Source organism: Zootoca vivipara, chromosome 16, assembly GCF_965207765.1.
Source record: "Zootoca vivipara chromosome 16, rZooViv2.hap1.1, whole genome shotgun sequence".
In the NCBI taxonomy this organism is placed as follows: Eukaryota; Metazoa; Chordata; class Lepidosauria; order Squamata; family Lacertidae; genus Zootoca; species Zootoca vivipara.
The window spans coordinates 39,009,843-39,031,032 of NC_142599.1; the positions used below are offsets into that span (position 1 = coordinate 39,009,843).

At 43.7% G+C, this 21,190-nt stretch overlaps 2 protein-coding genes across 5 annotated transcripts; both read left to right on the top strand.

Annotated features, from left to right (window-relative positions):
- The first annotated feature begins 921 nt into the window (after positions 1-921).
- Positions 922-8,071, top strand: CTSK (cathepsin K). Of its 2 annotated transcripts, none has more exons than XM_035099004.3 (8): positions 922-1,015; positions 3,035-3,167; positions 3,705-3,827; positions 4,498-4,653; positions 5,359-5,577; positions 5,675-5,840; positions 6,498-6,603; positions 7,787-8,071. In XM_035099004.3, the coding sequence occupies exons 2-8, from the start codon at positions 3,036-3,038 to the stop codon at positions 7,884-7,886; spliced, it is 1,002 nt and encodes a 333-aa protein (XP_034954895.2). In that variant the 5' UTR covers positions 922-1,015; position 3,035; the 3' UTR covers positions 7,887-8,071. The 2 variants fall into 2 exon arrangements, with proteins under 2 accessions (XP_034954895.2, XP_088515435.1); XM_088659309.1 differs by lacking the exon at positions 922-1,015 and adding an exon at positions 2,114-2,513.
- Positions 8,072-12,125: 4,054 nt separating this feature from the next.
- On the top strand, positions 12,126-20,914 carry CTSS (cathepsin S). 3 transcript variants are annotated; one of them, XM_035099081.3, is made up of 8 exons: positions 12,126-12,272; positions 12,998-13,133; positions 15,049-15,171; positions 16,212-16,361; positions 16,677-16,901; positions 17,459-17,624; positions 19,261-19,363; positions 20,405-20,914. In XM_035099081.3, exons 2-8 carry the CDS (start codon positions 13,002-13,004, stop codon positions 20,502-20,504), a joined length of 999 nt encoding a protein of 332 aa, XP_034954972.2. In that variant the 5' UTR covers positions 12,126-12,272; positions 12,998-13,001; the 3' UTR covers positions 20,505-20,914. The 3 variants fall into 3 exon arrangements, with proteins under 3 accessions (XP_034954972.2, XP_034954971.2, XP_088516157.1); XM_035099080.3 differs by having other exon boundaries at positions 13,001-13,133; XM_088660031.1 differs by lacking the exon at positions 20,405-20,914 and adding an exon at positions 19,535-19,595 and having other exon boundaries at positions 13,001-13,133.
- The last annotated feature ends 276 nt before the right edge of the window (positions 20,915-21,190 follow it).

Here is a 21,190-nt window from a genome sequence, read left to right on the forward strand (position 1 = left end):
ATCTGGAAGGTAGAAACACGAGAACAGGCCTTTTCTACAGTGGGTCCCCTTTTATGAAATGCTCTTCCCAAGGAGGCTCACCTGGCACCCTCATTACATATCTTTAGGCACCATTTCACTTCAACCAGGCACTTGGCTGATTAAACATTCTATAGCTTTTTAAATGTATTTCTGGGAGGGGGGGTTATAAGTCTGTTTTTGTTTTATTATGTATTTTGTATTCTCATTTTGTTTTGTTTTTTTGTGAACTGCCCTGTGATCTTCAGATGAAGGGTGGCATACAAATTAATTAAACAACAATAATAAATATATAATAATAATTTATTTGTCTAATCTTCTTTAAAAGCAATCTAGGTTGGTGGCCATCATTGCCTCCTAAGTTTCAGTTTAACTACCGGTATGTCCTGCATGAAGGACTTCCTACTGTTCCTTTTGCAAAATATGGTTTGTGTTATTTGCAAAGCTAGTTTAATATTTTGAAAGTAACTAGCAAATTTGATACTTATTCTTTATTAGGTTACAGCTAAGCTCTACTCAGAGTAGATCCATATCCATCTACTCTGAGCAGGAGTAGCACTGGATTGGACAGAGTCCGCTTCTAGCCTTCAAAAACTGTCACCAGGCCACATAACCTCTCCTGTTTAAAACTGTTTTTCCCACCCACTTCCCGTCAGAGCTGAAGTTCAGCCAGAGCCAGCTGGAAAAGTGATGTGATCTTTGCCAAAGGATCATGTGAGGAAGTTGATCCTCTTCCCGCAACCAGGCCTCCCCACTCCCAGCCCCCCTCATCCTCTTACCACGGGTCAGTCTGCAAACCTGAGTAAACTTTTCCTGAGACAAACAGCCCAGATTTTCCACCGCCTGGCTAGACTTCCTCAAAACCAGCTCAGCATAAAGCCAAGCAGCCTGCGGGCATTCGTCCACTCAGTTGCAATCTTTGGGTATTTTAAAAAGCAGCTTCTGCCCTGCAGACCTGCCCTTGCAAGAGAACTTCAGTGGCTGAATTTAAACTCAGGTAAGGACAGCTGTAGAAGGGAGGGGGTGACCGGTCTACCAATTTTGGTTTCTGCCTTTTCTGCCTTTTTCAGTCTTCTGCATCATTTCATATATATATATATATATATATATATATATATATATATATATATATATATATATATGTGTGTGTGTGTGTGTGTGTGTGTGTGTGTGTGTGTGTTGCATTTTAGCATTTATCATTTCAACTGATAAACATCTTTTTGCATGCAAATTTTGCCTAATATGCACATTGTTTGCAGGGAATTTGACATAATACATTTAGTTGCCGTTTTCACTAAGCTGCATTTTTATTCATATGCATTCTTATACTCATTTTTGAGACTGGGGTTGCATATCACAGAATTGTAAAGGACTGTGAGGATTATCTAGTCCAACCTGCTGCAGTGAAGGAATATGCAGCTGTCCCTTTCGGAGACTGAACCTGCAAACTGGGCATTATCCACACCATGCTCTAACCGACTGAGCTATCCGGCATCAGAAAACTGCATTGCAAAATGTGGAGATCAGTGAATTTTGAAGGATGGCTGTGTTTCAGTTTGCGTGTTGTTTTGAGAGAAGCACCACTGATGTGGGTTTGCTTTGAAACATGGGTCAAATCAAAGATGTCTCCTCCATCAACTAGATACCCCTTCTAGGCTGGGAAGTGGGTGGGAAAAACTCTATGATTCTATGATCTATGATCCCTTCATCCCTTATTAAGGCTCAAACCTTCCTATAGGGCAGGGGTAGCCTATGTGGGGTCCTCCAGATGCTTCCAGATGACAGCTCCCATCCACCCTAACCATTTGTGGCCGATGGTCAGCGATGGTAATCTAGACTCACATCATCTGGAGGGCAGCACATTGGCCATCACTGCTACAGCCTTGCGGTGGTTTGTCAGTCATCTAAATCAGGCATATAATGGGGGGAGCTTTGGTCCTCTGCAGATGTTGCTGAGAGACTCCCTCTCTGGCAACCTGGAGATCTGCTGCCAGTCAAGAGTCAACAGCACTGAGCTAGATAGACCAAGTGGCCCGACTCAGGATAAGGCAGCTGCTTCTTATGTTCCTCTTTAAATCAACCCTTTCTACAGAACCACGAGGACCAGAATCTTACTTTATTTTGGGGGGTGGGAGAAATAAAAATTCTCTGAAAAATCCCCTTTAGAGGCCCCATCTTGTCTCTAGGAAGGGCTGTGAAAGGCTCCTGTCTGAAGCCCTGAACCTACAGGGTTCCACTGAGATTTAGCTTGCCCCAGTTTTTCGGTTTATTTTTTTTACATCCTACGGAGTTGAACAAAGGTAACCAGATCTTGGTTTGGCTGAAAGCGATGACGTATGGCGCTTTTTAGAGTATTAATGGGAACCAGCTGTGGCGCTGCACGTGACTCTTTTATCTTCCTAGTCCTTTCAAAAGACGGGTTTTGGGGAGAGAGAGAGGGGAAGGGGCTGTGGAAGACAGAAAAATAACTTGTTTTCAGCAGAAGTGCCATCCAGGTAGGTTTTGGGAGGCAGCAGTCCAGGGCCCCACCCGGCAGAATGAGGGGGGACACCAAACTTACCAAGACCAGCTCACTTCTTTTTGAACTCAGCAAACTTTACCAATCTAAAGAGCCGGCCTTTCCTCCATGGAGCTCAGGACAAGCAAACGTAGTTTTACCCAGTCAACACCCCTCCCCGTGTTATACCTTACAACGACCCAGTGAGGTCAGACTGGCAGATGAGGACTAGCCAGAGGTCCCATTTTAAGCTTCCTGGGTGGCTGTCTGGGTTTGATCCTGTGCATCCACATCCTTACTCCCAAATCAGATCCAGCATCCATTAAAAGTGTGTGGCTTCCTGCAAAGGATCCTGGGAACAGGTGTTTGTTCCAGGTGCTGGGGATTGCAGCTCTGTGAGGGCTATGCTACAGTCCCCAGGATTATTTGGGGGAAGGCATGTGCGTTAAATAGATGGTGTGTATGTGAACCGATAATTTCCCCTCTTCCTCGTCCTTGCTCTCCTTTCTCCTGCTCCAGGATGTTGTGGACCACCTTCATATTAGCTGCCCTGTTGCCAATAGCCAAGGCTACTGATGGCTCTCCTGACGGAATGCTGGACTCTCAGTGGGAACTCTGGAAGAAAACCCACAGGAAGGAATATAATGGCAAGGTAGGGGGACTGGGCAGCAAGGCGGGAAGGGGCGCTGGCCCTAGCTGGTTCTCTTCCAAGGCAAGAGCTGCTGGCCTGTCTTGAGGAAGGGCGCCAGCTCAGTGGCAGAACACCTGCTTTGCATGCAGAAGCTCCCTAGTTCAGTCCCTGGCATCCCCACGTAGAGCTGGAAGAGATTCCTGATTTGAAATCCTGGAAAGTCTCCTCAAATCTTTGCGGAACAACTCTAGTGGTTGCAAGATGGGCTGCTCTTTTTTTTTTTTTGGCAGCATTGCAAGGAACAAAGATCTACCTCTCTGCTGAGACATTACCCCACTGCTTGGATCTGCTAGCAACAATTTGTTCACAGAGATGGAATACCTGAAATTGTGCCCTTTGCACACAATAGAAACCCTTTCTGCTCCCTGCAGAACAGCAGGTGGTCAGGAGGGGTCCAGGTGAAACCTGGCTGGGGGCCGCTTCTGGACCAAGGGCCACCAGGGGTTGTCCTGTACATTAAGATATTGGACTAACCTTTTGTCTTTTTGTAACCTACAGATGGATGAGGTCTCCCGGAGGCTTGTATGGGAGAAGAACCTTAAATACATCAACACCCATAATCTGGAATTTTCTCTGGGAAGGCACACTTTTGAATTGGCTATGAACCACCTGGGAGATATGGTAGGTTGTGCTACCGTAGTGGTGGAAATTTGCTGGGGACATCTCTGCAGTGAAATAATCCAAAAGTGAAGATTGGTCACCTTTTAACTTGGGTGGGGGATAGTGGTAACTGCCAATATTTTAGCTGACCAGCCCCCATGCAAAAGGCTGACTTATTTTTACATCCACCTGCCTCCACTGCTAATCCAGCTTCACTTCTGTTACCCTTCCACCACCGCCTTATAAATGTCTCCCTGGCCTTGATTTGGGAAAGCCTAGTAACCTGGGACACCTCTAGAAGTTCTTTTTACAGCACAGGTATGACGATTCATGCTTATGATGAATATCCAGGCTGTGACATGTGATCCTAATTTCAATACTATTTGTACCTGCAAACGTTTGAGGTGGTCACACTGCTTCATTTCCAATCAGTGTGTATCCCTGTAACTTCTTGCTGAAATCCTGTAACTTTTCATACCACTAATGTTCTGGTTATTTTGTTCCCATACCCTTTGTTGCGCTATTAGCCTGTCTGGGCAACAACAGCATTTGGGGGTAATCCTGTTGCGTACTGCTTAAAGTCTACAGAGTTAAGCAGAATATGAATAGTTGTAAAAAATGAAGAATGAAACTCACAGAATACAAATGCATCCATCCACCTTTCGCTCGCTCACTGTTTTTCCTTCTCCAGACCAGTGAAGAAGTTGTTCAGAAGATGACGGGGCTCAAAGTCCCACCCTCACGCAAGCCCACCAACGACACCCTTTACATCCCAGACTGGGAAAAGAGGGTTCCTGATGAAATGGACTACAGAAAGAAAGGCTATGTTACTCCCGTCAAGAATCAGGTGAAAATCATCATCTCCTTTTTTTTGTTTACAGCTCCTTGCTGGGTGGGCCTTAAGTCATACCTGCATGGCTTGTGATGCTGTCTGCTTCTTCCCTTTGGTCCAAGGATCTCACTTTAGAAAAAAGGAGGGCCTTCTTCACACAAAACACACACACACATACTGCACAGCATAGTCAAACTCTGGAATTTGTTCACACAAGAGGTAGTGATAGCACCAACTTGGATGGCTTTAAAAGGAGGATTAGAGAAACTCACAGAGGATTTTTTTAGCTGTTGTGTGTGGGTGGTTGTGTCTTTATTATGCTCTTTCAGAACCATGCCTGGCTCCTTTGGGAGGAAAGACACAAATAATAAGCACAAATAATAATAGTTGTTATTCTGTTTGGGGAGCCATGATAATGACTCCCAAATGATAAAGCTAAGAAGAATTGTTTTTCGGGAGCCATGGTAATGACAACAAAGAGTAATTCTGTTTGGGGAGCAATACTAATGATAATAAAGAAGAATTTGTTTTGAGAGCTGTGGTAATGATAATAGATGCTAATTCTGTTTTTGGGAGCCATGGACTAATCCAATCAGAGATGCAGAAGGCTTATTCACCCTGGAGCACAAGCAAGCCCAAATAGCACACCGTTTTGGGGAAAGGCTGTTTTGATCAAGACTGCTTCTCGTTTTGATTTTATTCCCCCTTCTTTCTTGGCAGGGCCAGTGTGGGTCCTGCTGGGCTTTCAGCTCTGTGGGGGCCTTGGAGGGGCAGCTCAAGAGGAAGACTGGCAAGCTGCAGAACCTCAGCCCGCAGAACCTGGTGGACTGCGTCACCGACAATGACGGCTGCGGGGGCGGCTACATGACCCACGCCTTCGAGTACGTGAAGGAGAACCGAGGCATTGATTCGGACGATTCCTACCCGTACATCGGCCAGGTAATGGGAAACCTGAGCTCCAAACCAAAACTCTGCTGCTCCTCTGCACAATCTGCCGTGCTATGTATTCAACCTCTCCTGTTCATCCACCTTGCAGGATGAAACCTGTATGTATAACCCAACTGGTAAAGCTGCCAAGTGCCGTGGTTACAGGGAGATCCCCGAGGGGAACGAGAAGGCCCTGAAAAGAGCTGTTGCCCGGATAGGCCCCATCGCTGTGGGCATTGATGCCAGCCTGGCCTCCTTCCAGTTCTACAGCCGAGGTAAGAGAGGAATGGACTTCTGCAGCAAGATGGCAAACAAAAATGCATAGATTGGGGAAAAGTCAGCAGAAACGTTGATAGATTCATGGCAATAACATGGAGAAAGGCATATTTGGGGAAATGGCATACCAAACTGTATAAGGCAAAATATTACACAATTGTTTTAAATAATTAACTGCATTTATAAGGAGCTCAAGGCGGCATCTACATGCTTCTTCCTCTCCTCATTTAACCCCCACAACAACTCTGTTGCTGAGGGGGATGCTTAACCCTGGAATTCCATGTCCTAGTAGTATGACACTCAAAGCTTCACAACAACCCTGTGAGGTAGGTTAGGCTGAGAGGCCCAAGGTCACACCCAAGGAGCACCATGTGGCCAAGTGGAAGGATTTGAACCCTGGTCTCTTCCAGGTCCTAGTCCAACAGTTCAACCACTACACTGCACTGGAGAAATGCACAGTACAATTTCGGCAATTTTTTTGCAAGGTGGACTTTTTATTTTAAAACACATACACACTATGCAGGAAAGATCTGCAGTAGCTGAATTTAAGATTGGAAAAAGGAGGCACTAAAACTGACTAATTTGTCCATCCCATTTTGAGAAGAGTTTGCGATAGGCTAAACTGAGTCACACCCTGCCCCTTCTGGTTTCCTTAGGTGTGTATTATGATGAGCAATGCGATGCTGGCAACATCAACCATGCTGTCCTGGCCGTGGGCTACGGGACTCAGAAAGGTACTAAGCACTGGATTGTAAAAAACAGGTATGTATCTGGAGTTTTCTAAAAGTATGTCCAAGAATGGTGGGTCTGAGCAGCTCTAATGGGTGGCTAAGAGACTTTAACTGTGAGGCTGGAAGGAGGACGAACATCCACCATTTATCAGCCAGTAGCCTGAATATCCCCTTGCCCTTTCTATATTTAGACTTGTGGTTTGTTAAGGACTTGCTGGGAATTGTAACTCTGAGGGGGGTAAAATACAGTACCCAGAATCCTTTGAGAGAAAGAATGTGCTTCAAATGTGCTTTAAAGATACAGCGTGTACAGAGCCTCAGTATAAGGCAGATTCCTATGTTTCTTCCACAGTCAGAGGCAGGGATGCTTCTGAATACCAATTGCTGCAAATCACAGGAGGGCTTTTGTACTCAGGTCCTGCTTGTGGATTTCCAACAGGGATCTGGATGGCTGCTGTGAGAACAGGATGCTAGACCATGTCATAGAATTTTAAAAAATGGAGTTGGGGTACCCCAAGAGTCATTTAGTCCAACCCCCTGCAGTACAGGAATCACAGCTAGATCATACATGACAGATGATCTTCCAACCTCTTTTTAAAAACCACCACCACCTTTCATGGGAGTCTGTTCCACTGTCAAACAGCTCTTAACTGTCAGAAAGTTATTCCTGATGTTTAGTCCGCGCTCCATGTGGAAGCCCTTTAGAAATCTAAAGGTGGCTATCACGTCTCCTTTCAGTCACCTCTCAACCAGGCTAAACATAACCAACTCCCTCAGCCGTTCCTCATAAGACTTGGTTTCCAGACCATTGATCAGCCCTCCTCTGAATATGTTCCAGCTTGCCAGGTCCAGAGGCAGTCAGTCTAGATTCCAAGGTTCTTGGGGGCCTTCAGTCACTGTGAGCACAGCTTGCTGGACTAGATGGGCCCCTGATATGCCTGATCCAGCAGCCGGCTCTTTCGTACTTATGGGCAACTCCTGCACATCAAAATTGCATCTCTACACTCCTGACATTCCTAGTTCCAGGCGACTTTGGCTTTTGAAAGCAATCACCACCACTGGCAGGAAATGAACAGATACCCAGAGCAGATGAAACAAAACAGAAGTGACATCTCACCTGCCTGGTTAGCTGAATTTTCTAATGTGTTGGCTGACAGAGAATGTTCATACATGTTCTTACTCTTTTTCTTTCTCTCTCTCTCTCATCCCCATAGCTGGGGGGAAGACTGGGGCAACAAGGGCTACATCCTGATGGCCCGGAATATGGACAACGCCTGCGGGATTGCCAACCTAGCCAGCTTCCCAAAGATGTGACCAGTCCACACATGCACTGCCACACCAGAAGTGGCCCTCATGTCAGCAAATGGCTGGCTTCCTGAGCTGACATTACAGAGCAATAACAAGGGACTTCTGTGAAAGCTGTTTTGCTGCAATGATGTAGGCAGTTGTCTGTGACAGCATATTAAATGGCTTTTTTTTCCTTTTTCTTTTACACAAAATGTCTCTTGGTTTTTCCTCTGCAATAAAAATGGGAAGCTTGCTAATATTAGGAACACATTCTCTCTCTCCCTCAACTTCAATGCCAATACAAAATCCAGCATAGATTAATGCCGATCTTTTTATTGAGCTGATTCTTGGCTCCCAGAATGAAAAATTTCCCAACACGAAAGAGCCAGGGTCTCCACACTTGGGTATTCCTCTTATCCAGGCAAGTGAGAAGCATTTTCAGTGTGTAAGGACACATCCCAGCAGGGCAACAACCTACAAGGGGAGGATGCAAAGCAGGGGCTGATGAGGGGCGTGTGACTTGGTCCCGAGGGCCAGATAGAGAGGGCTGAAGGGCTGTGTTTGCTCACTGCATCGGAGCCTGAGGTTCCACATGTCTGGTGTATGCAAATCAGGGCCTCAGAACATCCTCAAGCAGAGAAAGCAGGAAGAAACACACAGAGTAGATCGCTCAAGCAAGTGAGAAAGGCAACATCCTCCATGAATGGTGAGGTGGATCCCACAGTCAGGAGGATGCAAGATCCAGCAGGTGTGCTAGGTCATATTTTGGGTACGAAGCAGCCCAGCAAGGTCCAGCAATCAAGTAAACAAAGGTGGTCAAGGACAGAACTTTATGGGACCCAGAGAAAGCCCTAGGAGCAGGCAACTTGCTCCAAGCAAGTCTCAACAGAGTCCTTTTTGTGTGCATTATCTGCTTTGGCCAGCAGGGCTAGGGGAGTGTGAGGCCTGGAGGTGAAGAGGAGGTCCTTCAATGAAATCTTGTTTGGGGGCAGCAGTCTCTGGGGCAGGGAGGGGGGCGTGGTCTCAGGTTGACTCAGTCACTGCCACTGGCTTTCTATGTACATACTATATCTGGATCACTGCTACAGCTACAAGTTGGGATCATGATGACAAAGAGGAATTGGGGTCCGGTCCATCTAGCATCCTATTTCCAACTCAAGTCAGCCAGATGCCCCTGGGAAGCCCCCAAAGCAGGGCACAAAGGCACCAGCTGTCACCTGCCATCTGCCTGGTATTCAAGGGTATAGTGCATCTGGACTTGGAGGTTTGATTTCAGTCTTGGCAATCGGCCATGGATTTCCATGAATTTGCTCAACATTTTGGATTTTTGAAAAGAGCCATGTGAACCAGTGGCCACCAACCAGGGTGGGGTGGGGCTAGTTTCCCAAAACTAGCAATGCCTTGCCGTGTGTCAAAGAGCTTTCTTTTGTTCTGAATTTACTAGCAATTAGCTCAGAAGCAGAGCTTCTGCTTTGCATGCAAAAGGTCCAACGTTCAATCCCTGGCATCTCTAGGTGGGGCTGGGGAAATGTCCCACCTGAAACCCCAGAAAGCTACTGCCAGTCACTGAAGACAATGCTGAGCTTGTTGGACAAACCGCCTGACTCAAGCATAAGGCAACTTTCTCAGTTCCTCTTCAAACTGGCCGTTTCTTCAAAACCATGAGGACCAGAATCTTGTTGTTTTTAAAGGAAGGGCTGTAGCTCAGTGGTAGAACACCAGCTTTTCATGCTGAAGGTTCCATATTCAAATCCTTAGGGCTGCACTCCTAAGTGAGATTCAAGTACCAGTCCTGAACATGAGTGGGAAACAAGCATGCCATCCTGTCCTTCACTGCAGGGAGTAAAACTTCTAGACTCGGTCCAACTTGGCCTGGCTTTTTGCAATGTTTATTATTTATTTATTTATTTTAAAAAATAAAATAAAAACTATATCACTATGTCATTTAAAAAGAAACCAAAGTGGTTCACAGCAATGAAACATAAAACCATAAAATAATTTTGTTTTGTTTTGTTTTAAAAAAGAGGCATCTATTAACCATTGTGCAATGGCATATTCTTAATTTCCTGCATAGGCCTGGCAGAATAGAAAAGTTTTCAGCAGGTGTTTAAAAGTTGGCACAGAAGACATCTTGGTTTCTTTTTGTCAAATGAGCCTTGCCAACTTGGGAAATGACCAACAACACTCCTGCAGATGATCTCAGTGATTGAGCTGGGATATATAAGGATTCGGGTGGTCCCTGAGGTTTCCTGGACCTGAATTGTTCAGGCCTTTGCAAGTTAAAACAAGGTCTTTGAACCTTCTGCATGGGTGCAGAAAGCATCAGTGAGCCCAGGAAGAGAAAACTGGCAGCAGCTGGGGCCAGTTTTGGTTCTCCTTTCTGGTGATTACAGGAAGGGCATCAGCTGAATTTTGTTGAGTGCAGTGACTTAGGCCGCTCTCAACTCAAGAGTCAGGCCCCAGTGCATACATGTGGGCGAAAGAGGACCGTTCGCTGTGGCAAGTACCAAAAACCACTTGTTCCCTCAGCCCAGCTGCTTCTGGTATGTACAGCAAAGCCAAATTCGTACAGTCTCTGGGTTCGACGTGAGCCAGCTCTCTCCAAGCCACACTAAAATTAAACCAGTTTATATTTTCATGGCCCACCCAATTTGAGGGACTCCTTCCTGCTTCAGGTTTTGAGGGGGGCTAGAGATCTTTTAGAAAGGCTTCTCCACATTCCAGGAAAGCCAATTGACTCTTTGCCTGACCTCCTGGTTGGTTTCTTTAGCTGTGATTCCTGCACTGCAGGGGATTGGACTAGATGACCATTAGGGGTACCTTCCAACTCTACCATTCTGTGATTATAGGCTTGGGAAGCCTGGCTGAATCAGGTCAAAGTGGGTATAGGTTACTCAGAATCCTGCTTCTCACAGAGGCCAGTCAGATGCCCCCAGAAACCTTACCAGTGTGGCTGAATGCCAATAACCTTCTCTCACTGTCTCTCCCCAACAACTGACATTCAGTGGTAGGCTGCCTCTGGACCTGGAGGCTTCACATAGCCATCATGACTCACAGCTTCCGAGAGATGTCTGCATCCTAAATTTGTGCCATCTGTTTACATCATATCAAACTGGAAGAAGGAAGGCCAAGGAAGAGTCATGGCTCAGTGGAAGAGCACATGGTTTGCAAGCAAAGATTTTGGGTTCAATCCTTGATGCCTCCAGAAAGGGCTGGGAAAACGCCTCATCTGAAACCCTGGGGAGCTGCTGCCAGTCAGTGTTGACAGCACTGAGCTAGATGTGCCAAGGGTCTTATTCAGTATAAGGCAGCTTCCTCTGCTCCTAACAGTTTGACTCAGGGAAGACAGATCTGTTACTGCAAAATAAAAAAATTCCTTCAGTAGCACCTTAAAGACCAACTAAGTTTATATTTTAGTATGAGCTTTCGTGTGCATGCACACTTCTTCAGATCTGTTACTGGTTACTTATACAGTACTAGTAACTTTACTTGCTTTACTCAGATTAGGGAAGGGGGAAGAATTTGGATTGGGTCACATTTTTCGGTGAACTCCCCAGGTCACACTTCCCAAACTTAATACACAAACTGAGATGCACCTGTCCTTCAAAATCTGCCCATCTCCAAATTTTGCTGTGCAGTTCTCCAATCAAAACTGTGTGTATTAGGGAAACGTATCTGCCTACAAATTCAAATATTATTGGGAAATTACTAACAATGCATTGTATTATGGAAAATTGTATTTTAAAAATGTATGTATTAAGAAAAATGCTGACAGATATTAGTGAGGACTTTAAAAACTTGCATTGTAATTGGTGCACAAATAATTGTAAATTAAATTCAATACAGGAAAAAGGAGAGACACTGAGAGGAACTAAAATTGACAGATTCATCCATTTCTAATCTGCCTTGATCCAGATCATATATCCTTCAATGTGTTTCGCAACAGGTTTAAATCTTAATAATATAGACATACATCCAGCAGGGAAAAGCAGCCCAGTTACTGGTTGTGTGAGCACAATCTGTGAAGAGAGAGATGCAGGTGCAGAAAAGAAACGCAGGGCATCCTGTGAAGTGGGGAACCAAGCTAAACTTTCCTTGTTTCATAATCTCCTAGCAAGCCTGAAGATGTAACAAATCAATTCACAGTCATCTTGCATGCTCAGATTGCTCACCATTGTAATGAAAGCAAGGCATTTCCTTTATTGGGGTGGGGAGGCTCATGTGACATTGAGCATAAGAAATCGAAAGTAGCCTTTTTATCACCAGCATGCGGGTGAAGAGGAGCAGTGTTGTTGAAAGGTTCAGACAGAGAACCAACATAAGAAAGGGGCTCCTGGAACGGGAAGGTTTCTTACACCCTGAAGACGAGGTCAAGAGAGAACACCCAGCCTCAGCCTGCTGAAAGACATTCAGGTAGGTATTTATAAGGAGAGACTTGGAAAGAGATTTTTTTCCTCCCCCTTACCGATCTCTTTCAGAGCAATTGAGGAAGTAACTTTATTTTTTCTTTTAGAAAAGGGTGTAGGTCCATAAGAGGGGAGGGGGCCCTCCAAAAGGCTGATATTTAAGAAGTGGTTTAGAAATGCTTTTAAAGAAGTAAAATAGGAGTAACTTTTATTAGGAAAAACAACAACAACAAAAACACCTCCATGCACTAAACTGTGGCCAGCTTTTAGGCACTGCAGAACTCTTTATTGGGCAACATGTTATGGAAAGGGGAGGACTAGTCAGGTGAGGTAGGCAACAAAAGGAAAGTTGGAAAAGGAGGTTAGAGGTTGTTGTTAATTTTATTTAGTACCTGCCCTTCACCCTAAGGTCCTAGGGTTGCTCACAGCAATTTAAAATACAACAATTTATAGCAAATTAATATTTGAGGAATAGAGTGGGTCTGAAAATATACACATAGCCACAAAGGCTGGATATAGACTGAGCTTACAATGAAGACTGCAGGCTATGTTTCTCCCAGGTGCTGAAATACCAGATTAAGAACATAAGAACGACATCCCAATCTCCAAGAGGTGAGAGATTCCAGGGGTTCCAGGTGCTTACCCCAGGTTCACCTCACCCTGGAAGCCACCTGTCTTATTGCCATGACACCATCAACCCTGTTCTTACCAGCTTTCTGTTTTCTGCCTCAGCAGGATGGAACTGTGGGCCTGTGTTTTCCTGGCATTTGCTGCTGCTGCTTCGTCTGCATACTGGGAGAAGGATCCCACACTCAACAGGCACTGGGAGCTTTGGAAGAAAAAGTATGACAAAACATACAAAAATGAGGTATGGGCACAAGCTGTTGGCATTGGAGCTTGGGGTGTAGAAATTCCAGTACTGTCATACCTTGGAAGTCTAACGCCTTGCCAGTTGAACGTTTTGGCTCCTGAACGTTGCAAACCTGGAAGTGATTGTTCCTGTTTGTGAAAATTCTTTGGAACCCGAACGTCCATCACGGCTTCCAATTGACTGCAGGACCTTCCTGCAGCCAATCGGAAGATGCGCCTTGGTTCTCGAACGTTTTGTAAGTCTAACAGACTTCTGGAATGGACTCTGTTTGACTTCTGAGGTACCACTGTAGTTGTAAGCCCCACCAGTTCTAGGAGCAAGCAAGCAGCAGGAAATAAAGAGGTGCCAGAGGGTTGTCTCCAATGCCAGTTCTACTCAGGGCAGACCCACCGAAAGCAATTAACCTAAGTTTCTCATGTCCATTAACGGTAATGAGTCTGAGTAGGACTAGCACTGGATACAACACAGAGATGGACGCCATCAAGGGCTAATTTAGAACTGCTATCCAGAGCCTTTTGAGGACTGAGTCTGAGGAAGATGCTTCAGCAGTTGTGGCCCCACAGTTGGGCAGAGTGAGGCAGTTACCCCCAGTAGCAGACATAGAGGTGGTGATGGTGAGAAGCTCCTGCAAGGTGGTGGGAGGACATACCTGTAGCTGTGTGTGCCACACAACCCACCTAAGATAGACTGCTGCTGTCAGTGTGATAAAGACTATGCAAGTCCAGGTGGCCTCTGTACATGGGATGTAGTGAGGGCACCATCTTGTCTGTCTGTCTGTCCCCATAGACAGGAAAATGTGCTTAGCATAACCAAGTCTGGGTCATATGACTGAGCCCACACAGAAGGCTTTGAAAGCCTTGAGACAGAGTAAAATGTGGAAATGGTTGCAAAGAGTGCCAGGTGAGTAGAAGAGTGATGAAAGGGCAAATGTAGAGGTTCAAGGGGAAAAGAACACCCTGTGATTCCAGGAGTATCAGGCCAGGTCTGCAGCAAGGCCAAGTAGTCAAGGCAGCTGGCGTGAGAGCCGAGATAGTCCTAATGCAAAGGCGGCCCGGTCTGATAATGGAGTAGGGGAGGCAGACTTGGGGCCCTTGAGATGTTGCTACACCCCAGTTCTCACCAGCCCCAGCTGCTAAGATCTGGGGAGGGGGGAGGCACTTGAGTTCCCCATTCCTGTCCTAGAGAATACGAGCAGACATTAAGTAGATATAACAGTTGTTTGATCAGTTAGAAAACTGAAGCAGAGTACAATAAACGGGCACATATCACAATAATAAGTACTGTATAAACTTCTGCAACATCATCCACTATGGGCTGGCTGTGGGCAGAAACCAAAAGGCCCAAAGGACTGGTTCTGTTTGTACAGATAGTAATCAACAACTCTGATGTAGCGGGATACTTAAGGCTCATCCATACTCACCTTTTGCCCTGTGCTTTTGAGGCACAGGTCCACACTTTCCTAGTCTGTGTCTGAGCATTTTCCCTCACCCGCCACTGCTTTCCCCAGGAAAACCTCATCTTTAATGCTGAATCATATGGCAATATTGACCCAAACATCAAATTGTAGGGTGAAAACAGTCCTGTTAGTTTAAATAATAAATACATTTTGGTATGTTTTAATTATTGATAGTTTGCCTTATGACAACCTTAAAATGTTATCATCTTCACATAATCAAACTAAGTGATTTGTGTGATTGCTATGTTATGTTTTGAAATGATGTAGCATTTGGTTCTTATTGGAATGATGTATCCATCAGCATTTTTGTTTTTCTGTCATGTGAGCCACTTCCAGCACATCTATATGAAAAAGTTGCATATACAGTACATTTATAAAATAGCAATGGTAATAATAATAGATAAATTTCCCTTCATAAACAATGTGAGCTTCTGCACTTTTCTTTTCTTTTTTAAGAAAGAGGAAGGAGGTCGACGTATGACTTGGGAAAGGAATCTGCAGTTTATCATGTTGCATAACCTCGAACATTCGCTGGGGTTACATTCCTATGAACTTGGCATGAATCATCTGGGGGATATGGTTAGTAAACAAATGTTTAACATGATTGATGGGCATGTTGGTAATTCTGTCATATTAGAACAAATATGCCACTGATTGAAACCAAATAACTGGAACTGGTTGAATCAACTTCCTGCTGGGATTGAGGAAAACTACAGCAATAAAATTTTGAGACAGGTGGAAAAATTTAATTTCATTTCATTCCTAAACATTTTTAATGTGAAAATAGGGGAGGGGAATCCAATTCATACATAGATTTCAGTATTAACATTTTCATCTTACTGAATGAGGGTGCTTTAGCTGTGTTACAGAGCTGGCACCGAGTAGTAGTTAGATTTAATGACCTTCAAAATCCCTCCCAACTGTAAAATATAGTATGACAGCAAAATTCTGCATATTACTAGGGATGGAGGAGAAATGCAATTCAGTATGCATTTAAAGGCGAATCTATGAAATTCACACCTTCTGAAACAATATGCTAACCAAAACAGGTATCCTCCGAAATCTGCACTTATCCGAATGTTGTCATATAATTCTCCAACCAAACAACGTTTACAAAAATGCATATGTCAGGGGTAAAATGTACTGAGAAAGGAAGATGTGAATGAAAATAACACCAAAGAAATTGTTTGCAAAAATATGTACAGTACTGTAGTAAACAATGCATATAAAAATGTGTTTATTAGGAGGAATTCGATCTAAAATGCTAATGAATTTTTATGAGGATTTTTTTTTTAAAATCACAAATTGCTTGCAAAATGTGAACTGAATTTAATATTGGAAAAATGAGAAACTGAGAGAACCAAAATTGACACGTCCTTCCACCCCTAGCCCTTACGCACCTGAGGGAATGAAGCCCTTGACAGAAAAAATGTGCCCGATTCTTGCTTTTTTATTAAGTGCATCTATGTCCCTTTATGCATCTTATTGAAATCCATGAAAGTTTCTATGCCGTAATAAAATTGGTAGTCTTTAAGTTTGCACAAGACTCTTGGTTGCTTTTGCTGTATGAAGCTATCACCTAACACAGCAACATCTCTGGAATATGTTCCTTCATGTAGACCAGTGAGGAGGTGACTGCTATGTTGACTGGGTTGAAAGTTCCTGACTCGCGCATGCACAATTCAACATATTATGTGTCAAGTCTGGGAGTCCTCCCCGACACTGTAGACTGGAGGGAGAAAGGGTGTGTCACAGATGTTAAGAACCAGGTAAGAGAGCGACTTTCGGCATTTCCAGACCATCACTGTCTTTGGGTGGGATTGAATCACACCTCAGCAAATTCAAATTGTGCAATCAAAGGTGATTGGGAGGACTTGCAAACAACCTGCTTCCAAAAAAGATCAGACTTTTTGCGATAAGGAAAATGATTTGCAAGTGCACTGGAAAGTTCGGGGAAATGCCTGCTACAATGTTGTCTAATCTCGCCACAAACAAATGAGAACGAAGGCTCAATGAACGGGTCGTCTGGAATTTAGCAATTTCTTCCTTTGCAACTGATTCTGATAGCTTCCTCTCCATTTTAGGGTGCATGTGGTGCATGCTGGGCCTTTAGCGCTGTTGGGGCCCTGGAAGGCCAGCTAAAACTCAAAACAGGGAAACTGGTGTCTCTCAGTGCACAAAACCTTGTTGACTGTTCCAGCAAGTATGGAAACCATGGGTGCAATGGAGGCTACATGGACGCTGCCTTCCAGTATATCATAGACAACAAAGGCATTGATTCGGAAGCTTCCTACCCATATGAAGCCAAGGTTTGTATTATTTAATTTAGATTAAATGTAAACATAAAACACTACAGAGTGCATCTGCAGATTTATTTCAGAATATATCCTGTCATGATTGCTAGCAATGCATTAGAGACTGTTGCAAATAAATTACATTTATTGTACTTACTTACAAAGATGTACCTCTTCTAAGATGACCTTTGCTTATTGTATGCGTGTATCATCTGAAACAAAGTTGTTCTTTTTTCTTCTTCAGGAACATGGTTGCATTCACCTGAATATTTGTGTAAATTAAAATCAGTGGCTTAGTTGTCAAATCAGCTAAAATTATTTGACTTATTTAACTAAGATATACGTAGATTAAATATATCTATTACTGTATCGTTCTAACAACATTAAACAGGTCAGCGTAGATCCAGCCCTGGTGTCAGCATTCGTCACCTCTGCACACCTTTTAAAAACTTGCTACCCACAAGGTGGGCCCCTTTGATCTGATCCAGCTTCAGAGCTCTTCTTAAGATCTTATACTGTTAGAGAAACTCATGGAGGCCAAAGAAGCAACTTTTATCTTCTTTTTCTTTCAGAATGGAATGTGTCACTATGACCCTTCTGCACGAGCTGCTACCTGCTCTAAATACGTTACTCTCCCATCTGGAGATGAAGCTGCCCTGAAGGATGCCGTAGCCAATGTTGGCCCTGTATCAGTTGGTATAAATGCAAGTCTAATGTCATTCTTCCTGTTTAAGCGAGGTGAGTTCTACCGTGCTTCCCTGCAAATATACTCTGAATAGACTCATTGGAAATCAAGGGACACAGAGAATTCTGATGGAATAGGAGCTGAAATAGCCAGCTGTTCATAGAATCATAGAGTTGGAAGAGACCACAAGGGCCATCCAGTCCAACCCCCTGCCAACTTATTCCTTTCATGTCTGGAGCGGAAATCCATCCAGTAAATACAAACAGTATTAGCTGTTGTTGTTTTCAGTTTGTGAATGATATACAGTATACAGTAACTGATTATTCTCTCTTCTCCCCCCATCCCCATTTTCATTATATTTTGTTTGCATTGAAATGAATGGTCTTCACATTTACAAGTAAAGTCGCTTTTGTTGGAAGATGAACTGCAGTGGAACTGAAACAGCACTGTGTAAGATGAAAATGGGTGGGCACCAAAATCAGTGCTCTCTTTTGTGCCCATCAAAACTAGCTTAAGTCCACTAATTTCAATGGGTCTACTCTGAGTATGACTTAGTTGGATGCAACCCTCTAAGTTTATTTGGCATGCAAAGAAGCAGAGACTCTTTTGCTACCCCAGTGAGGTCAGCCATTTTGTGCAGGCAAGTTGTTCAGACAGGGCTGGTTGTATGTGTCTGCATGCATGCACACAGAGTAATGGTCTTCTGAAAGCCGCAATTTTACCTTTCCTTCAAGAAATTATTCAATTGGGTGTGATCCTTGGCAATTCCTTGCTGTTCTTTTCATAGACACTTTTCAAGCTTTCCACAACCTTGACCCATTTTTTAATCCCAAACAGCAATGCAGGACCCACTAAGAACAAATAAATTATGCCATGTAACTATTCTTCCCTCTCTTGCTTTTGTGTACCAATCTCCTTTTCTCTCCAGTGCTGATGTGACCTACATTTAGTTGGTCCTGAACCCCACCAACTGAATACCAACAGGCTACATAACTTCCCAGGACAGCTAACTTTTTCTCAAAACTCTCCCTTACCAAAACACCAATGCCAAACTTGGTATGAAGTTAGGTTACTACTCTAGTGTTATTACTTCCTCCCCTCCTCCAATTAATATCACATTATGATTTTACCTTTGCATCTTTGATACCGGCTTCCCCCAATGTTGTTTGCAGAAGGGCTGTATGCAAAAGGTTCCAGGTGCAATCTCTGGCATCTGCAGGTAGGACTGGGACAAACCCCTGCTTGAAGGCCTGGAGAGCTGCTGCCAGTCAGTCTAGATAATAATAAGCTGGATGGAACAATGGTCTGAATTGTTATGAGGCAGCAAAGGCCAAGGGCAACAGCAACCCCAACTATTTCCCCTAGGTTTCCTAACTTAAGCCTGCTCTGTGCCCACAAAGCTAGCCTGGCACTATAGTGGAATATGTTAACAGATAACCACTGCTGAAGTAAGATTCAACTACCAACCTGATCAGATTCTGTACATGGGATCAATGGGTGCCATCTCTTCCTTCTCATTTGGCAGCCCTGAAGGCAGCTTCCTGTATCCTCTTGGTGGACTATAGCACATTTTGTTGACCCTAAACTAGGAGGACTATTTTTCAAGAGCAACTTTCATTTGCTTCAGTTTTAAAAATGTACCATATGCTCATACACACCTGAAAGTGATTCTATATCCTTTTTATGTAGGTGTATATGATGATCCAAAGTGTTCTCAGCATATAAATCATGGAGTTGTCGTAATTGGATATGGAACAGAAGAAGGCAAAGAATATTGGCTTGTGAAGAATAGGTAAGGATACCCTTTAAGGAAGCAGCTGCTAAGCCAGCATTGTAATATCAATGAGTCCACTGCCCATCCATTTTGAGACATTTTCGTCTAAGTATTGTTCTTCAACCTTGGGTGCTCAGTTATTGTCGGGACTCTGTGTTTAGCTAATGGGAGTTTTAGTCCAGCAACATTTTGGGGTCCAAGTTTGAAGAACACTATTCTAAAGCATCTACTGTAATTGGGAAATGAAAGGGGGTTGTGTTCTGAGAAAATGTTATTGTTTTATTCTATTTTGTAAACCATTATGTGGGTTTGGAGGCTTTTTTTTAACAGTTAGGAGGTATGTAAATTTTATGAAATAAATAAAAAAATAAAAGAGGATTAGATAAATTCATGGAGGATAAGGCGATCAGTGGTTTCTCACCACAATGGATATGCACCGCGGCCACAGTTGGAGGCAGAATGATTCTGAATGCCGTTTGCCTCCTGGAAACCACAGGAGGGGAGAGGGCTCGTACTCAGGTCCTGCTTGTGGGTTTCCCAGAAGCACTTGGGTGGCCATTGCGAGAATAGGATGCTGGACTAGATGGGCCACTGGTCTGATCCAGGAGACTCTTGTGTTTTTATGTGGAATCGCCCAGTAGTGTAACGAGGGTGGTGTGACTGGTGTCCCGACACAGCACTGGAAGCATCCGTAACATGAAATATTAAGGCTACATGGTATATGTTGTTCTTATATTCAACTAATAAAATAGTTTTTAAAAAATTCAGATAAGAAATAAAATCATGCCATATATATATCTCATATCTGGCCTCATTTTTGGCTGTAACTTTAACAATTCTTGTTCAATTTCAGTTCAAAATGGCTGGAAGTACGGTAATTTGTGAGATGTAAATAAAAGATGCAGAATTAACAGTGCAAAACACTTTTTTTTAAAAAAAGGCTTCATGATAATTATTTTTAGTTCCTTACTGAGCATCGTAAGACCCTTGAAAAGCCCCTTGTTCACAATGAAAGTGTTAATTATTCTCCTAATGTCTCATTCTCTGTTATTTCAACAGTTGGGGTCCAAGTTTTGGCGATGAAGGATTCATTAAAATTGCAAGGAATCATGGGAATCGCTGTGGCATTGCCAGCCAGTGCTCCTATCCACTAATCTAGAGAGGATTTCCAGCTCACAATGGATTGTTCATCACTGAAAGAACAGCCCATTAGGCAACTAATCTTTAGAGTTTTTTAAAAAATCAAACTGCTCTGTTTTAAGAAGAGTGATTGGTCTCCAAAGGCAAGGTCTTCCTGTCAGCTCCACCGGGTAGATCTGAGACAAGGAGCCAAAATGATGATTTATCCTGGTTTATCTTGGTATTTGCTAAGCAATCCTGGTTTATCTTGGTATTTGCTAAGCACTCCCTGGGCGCTGTGGGGCTTAATCAGTTAATAATGTAATGTCTGTAGTCCTGTTCTGAACAACCCAAGCTTTATGTAATTGCCGGGTAGTACCTATCACTGTTACAACCTCAAGGTATGTTGGAATAAAAGCTGTGTCAGGTAAATACAGAAACAAACAAAAACCTTCTGTGACTCCAGAAATGGCAAGCAAGCCACTTTACAATGATGGATGGGGAATCCTTTGTCAGCCCGAGGGTCACATTTCCTTCTGCATAACCATTAAAGGCCGCATACCAGTAGTGAGCATTGGCAAGAGGCAAAAGTGGGCAGGGCAACACATGCAAATGTTACCTTTGCACAGTAGGCTACAGTTTCTACACTTACATTTCTCCATGATCCTCCATCCAGATAATCAAGAGGCATTATTGCTGTTCAAAGACACATTTGCGGCAAGGCAA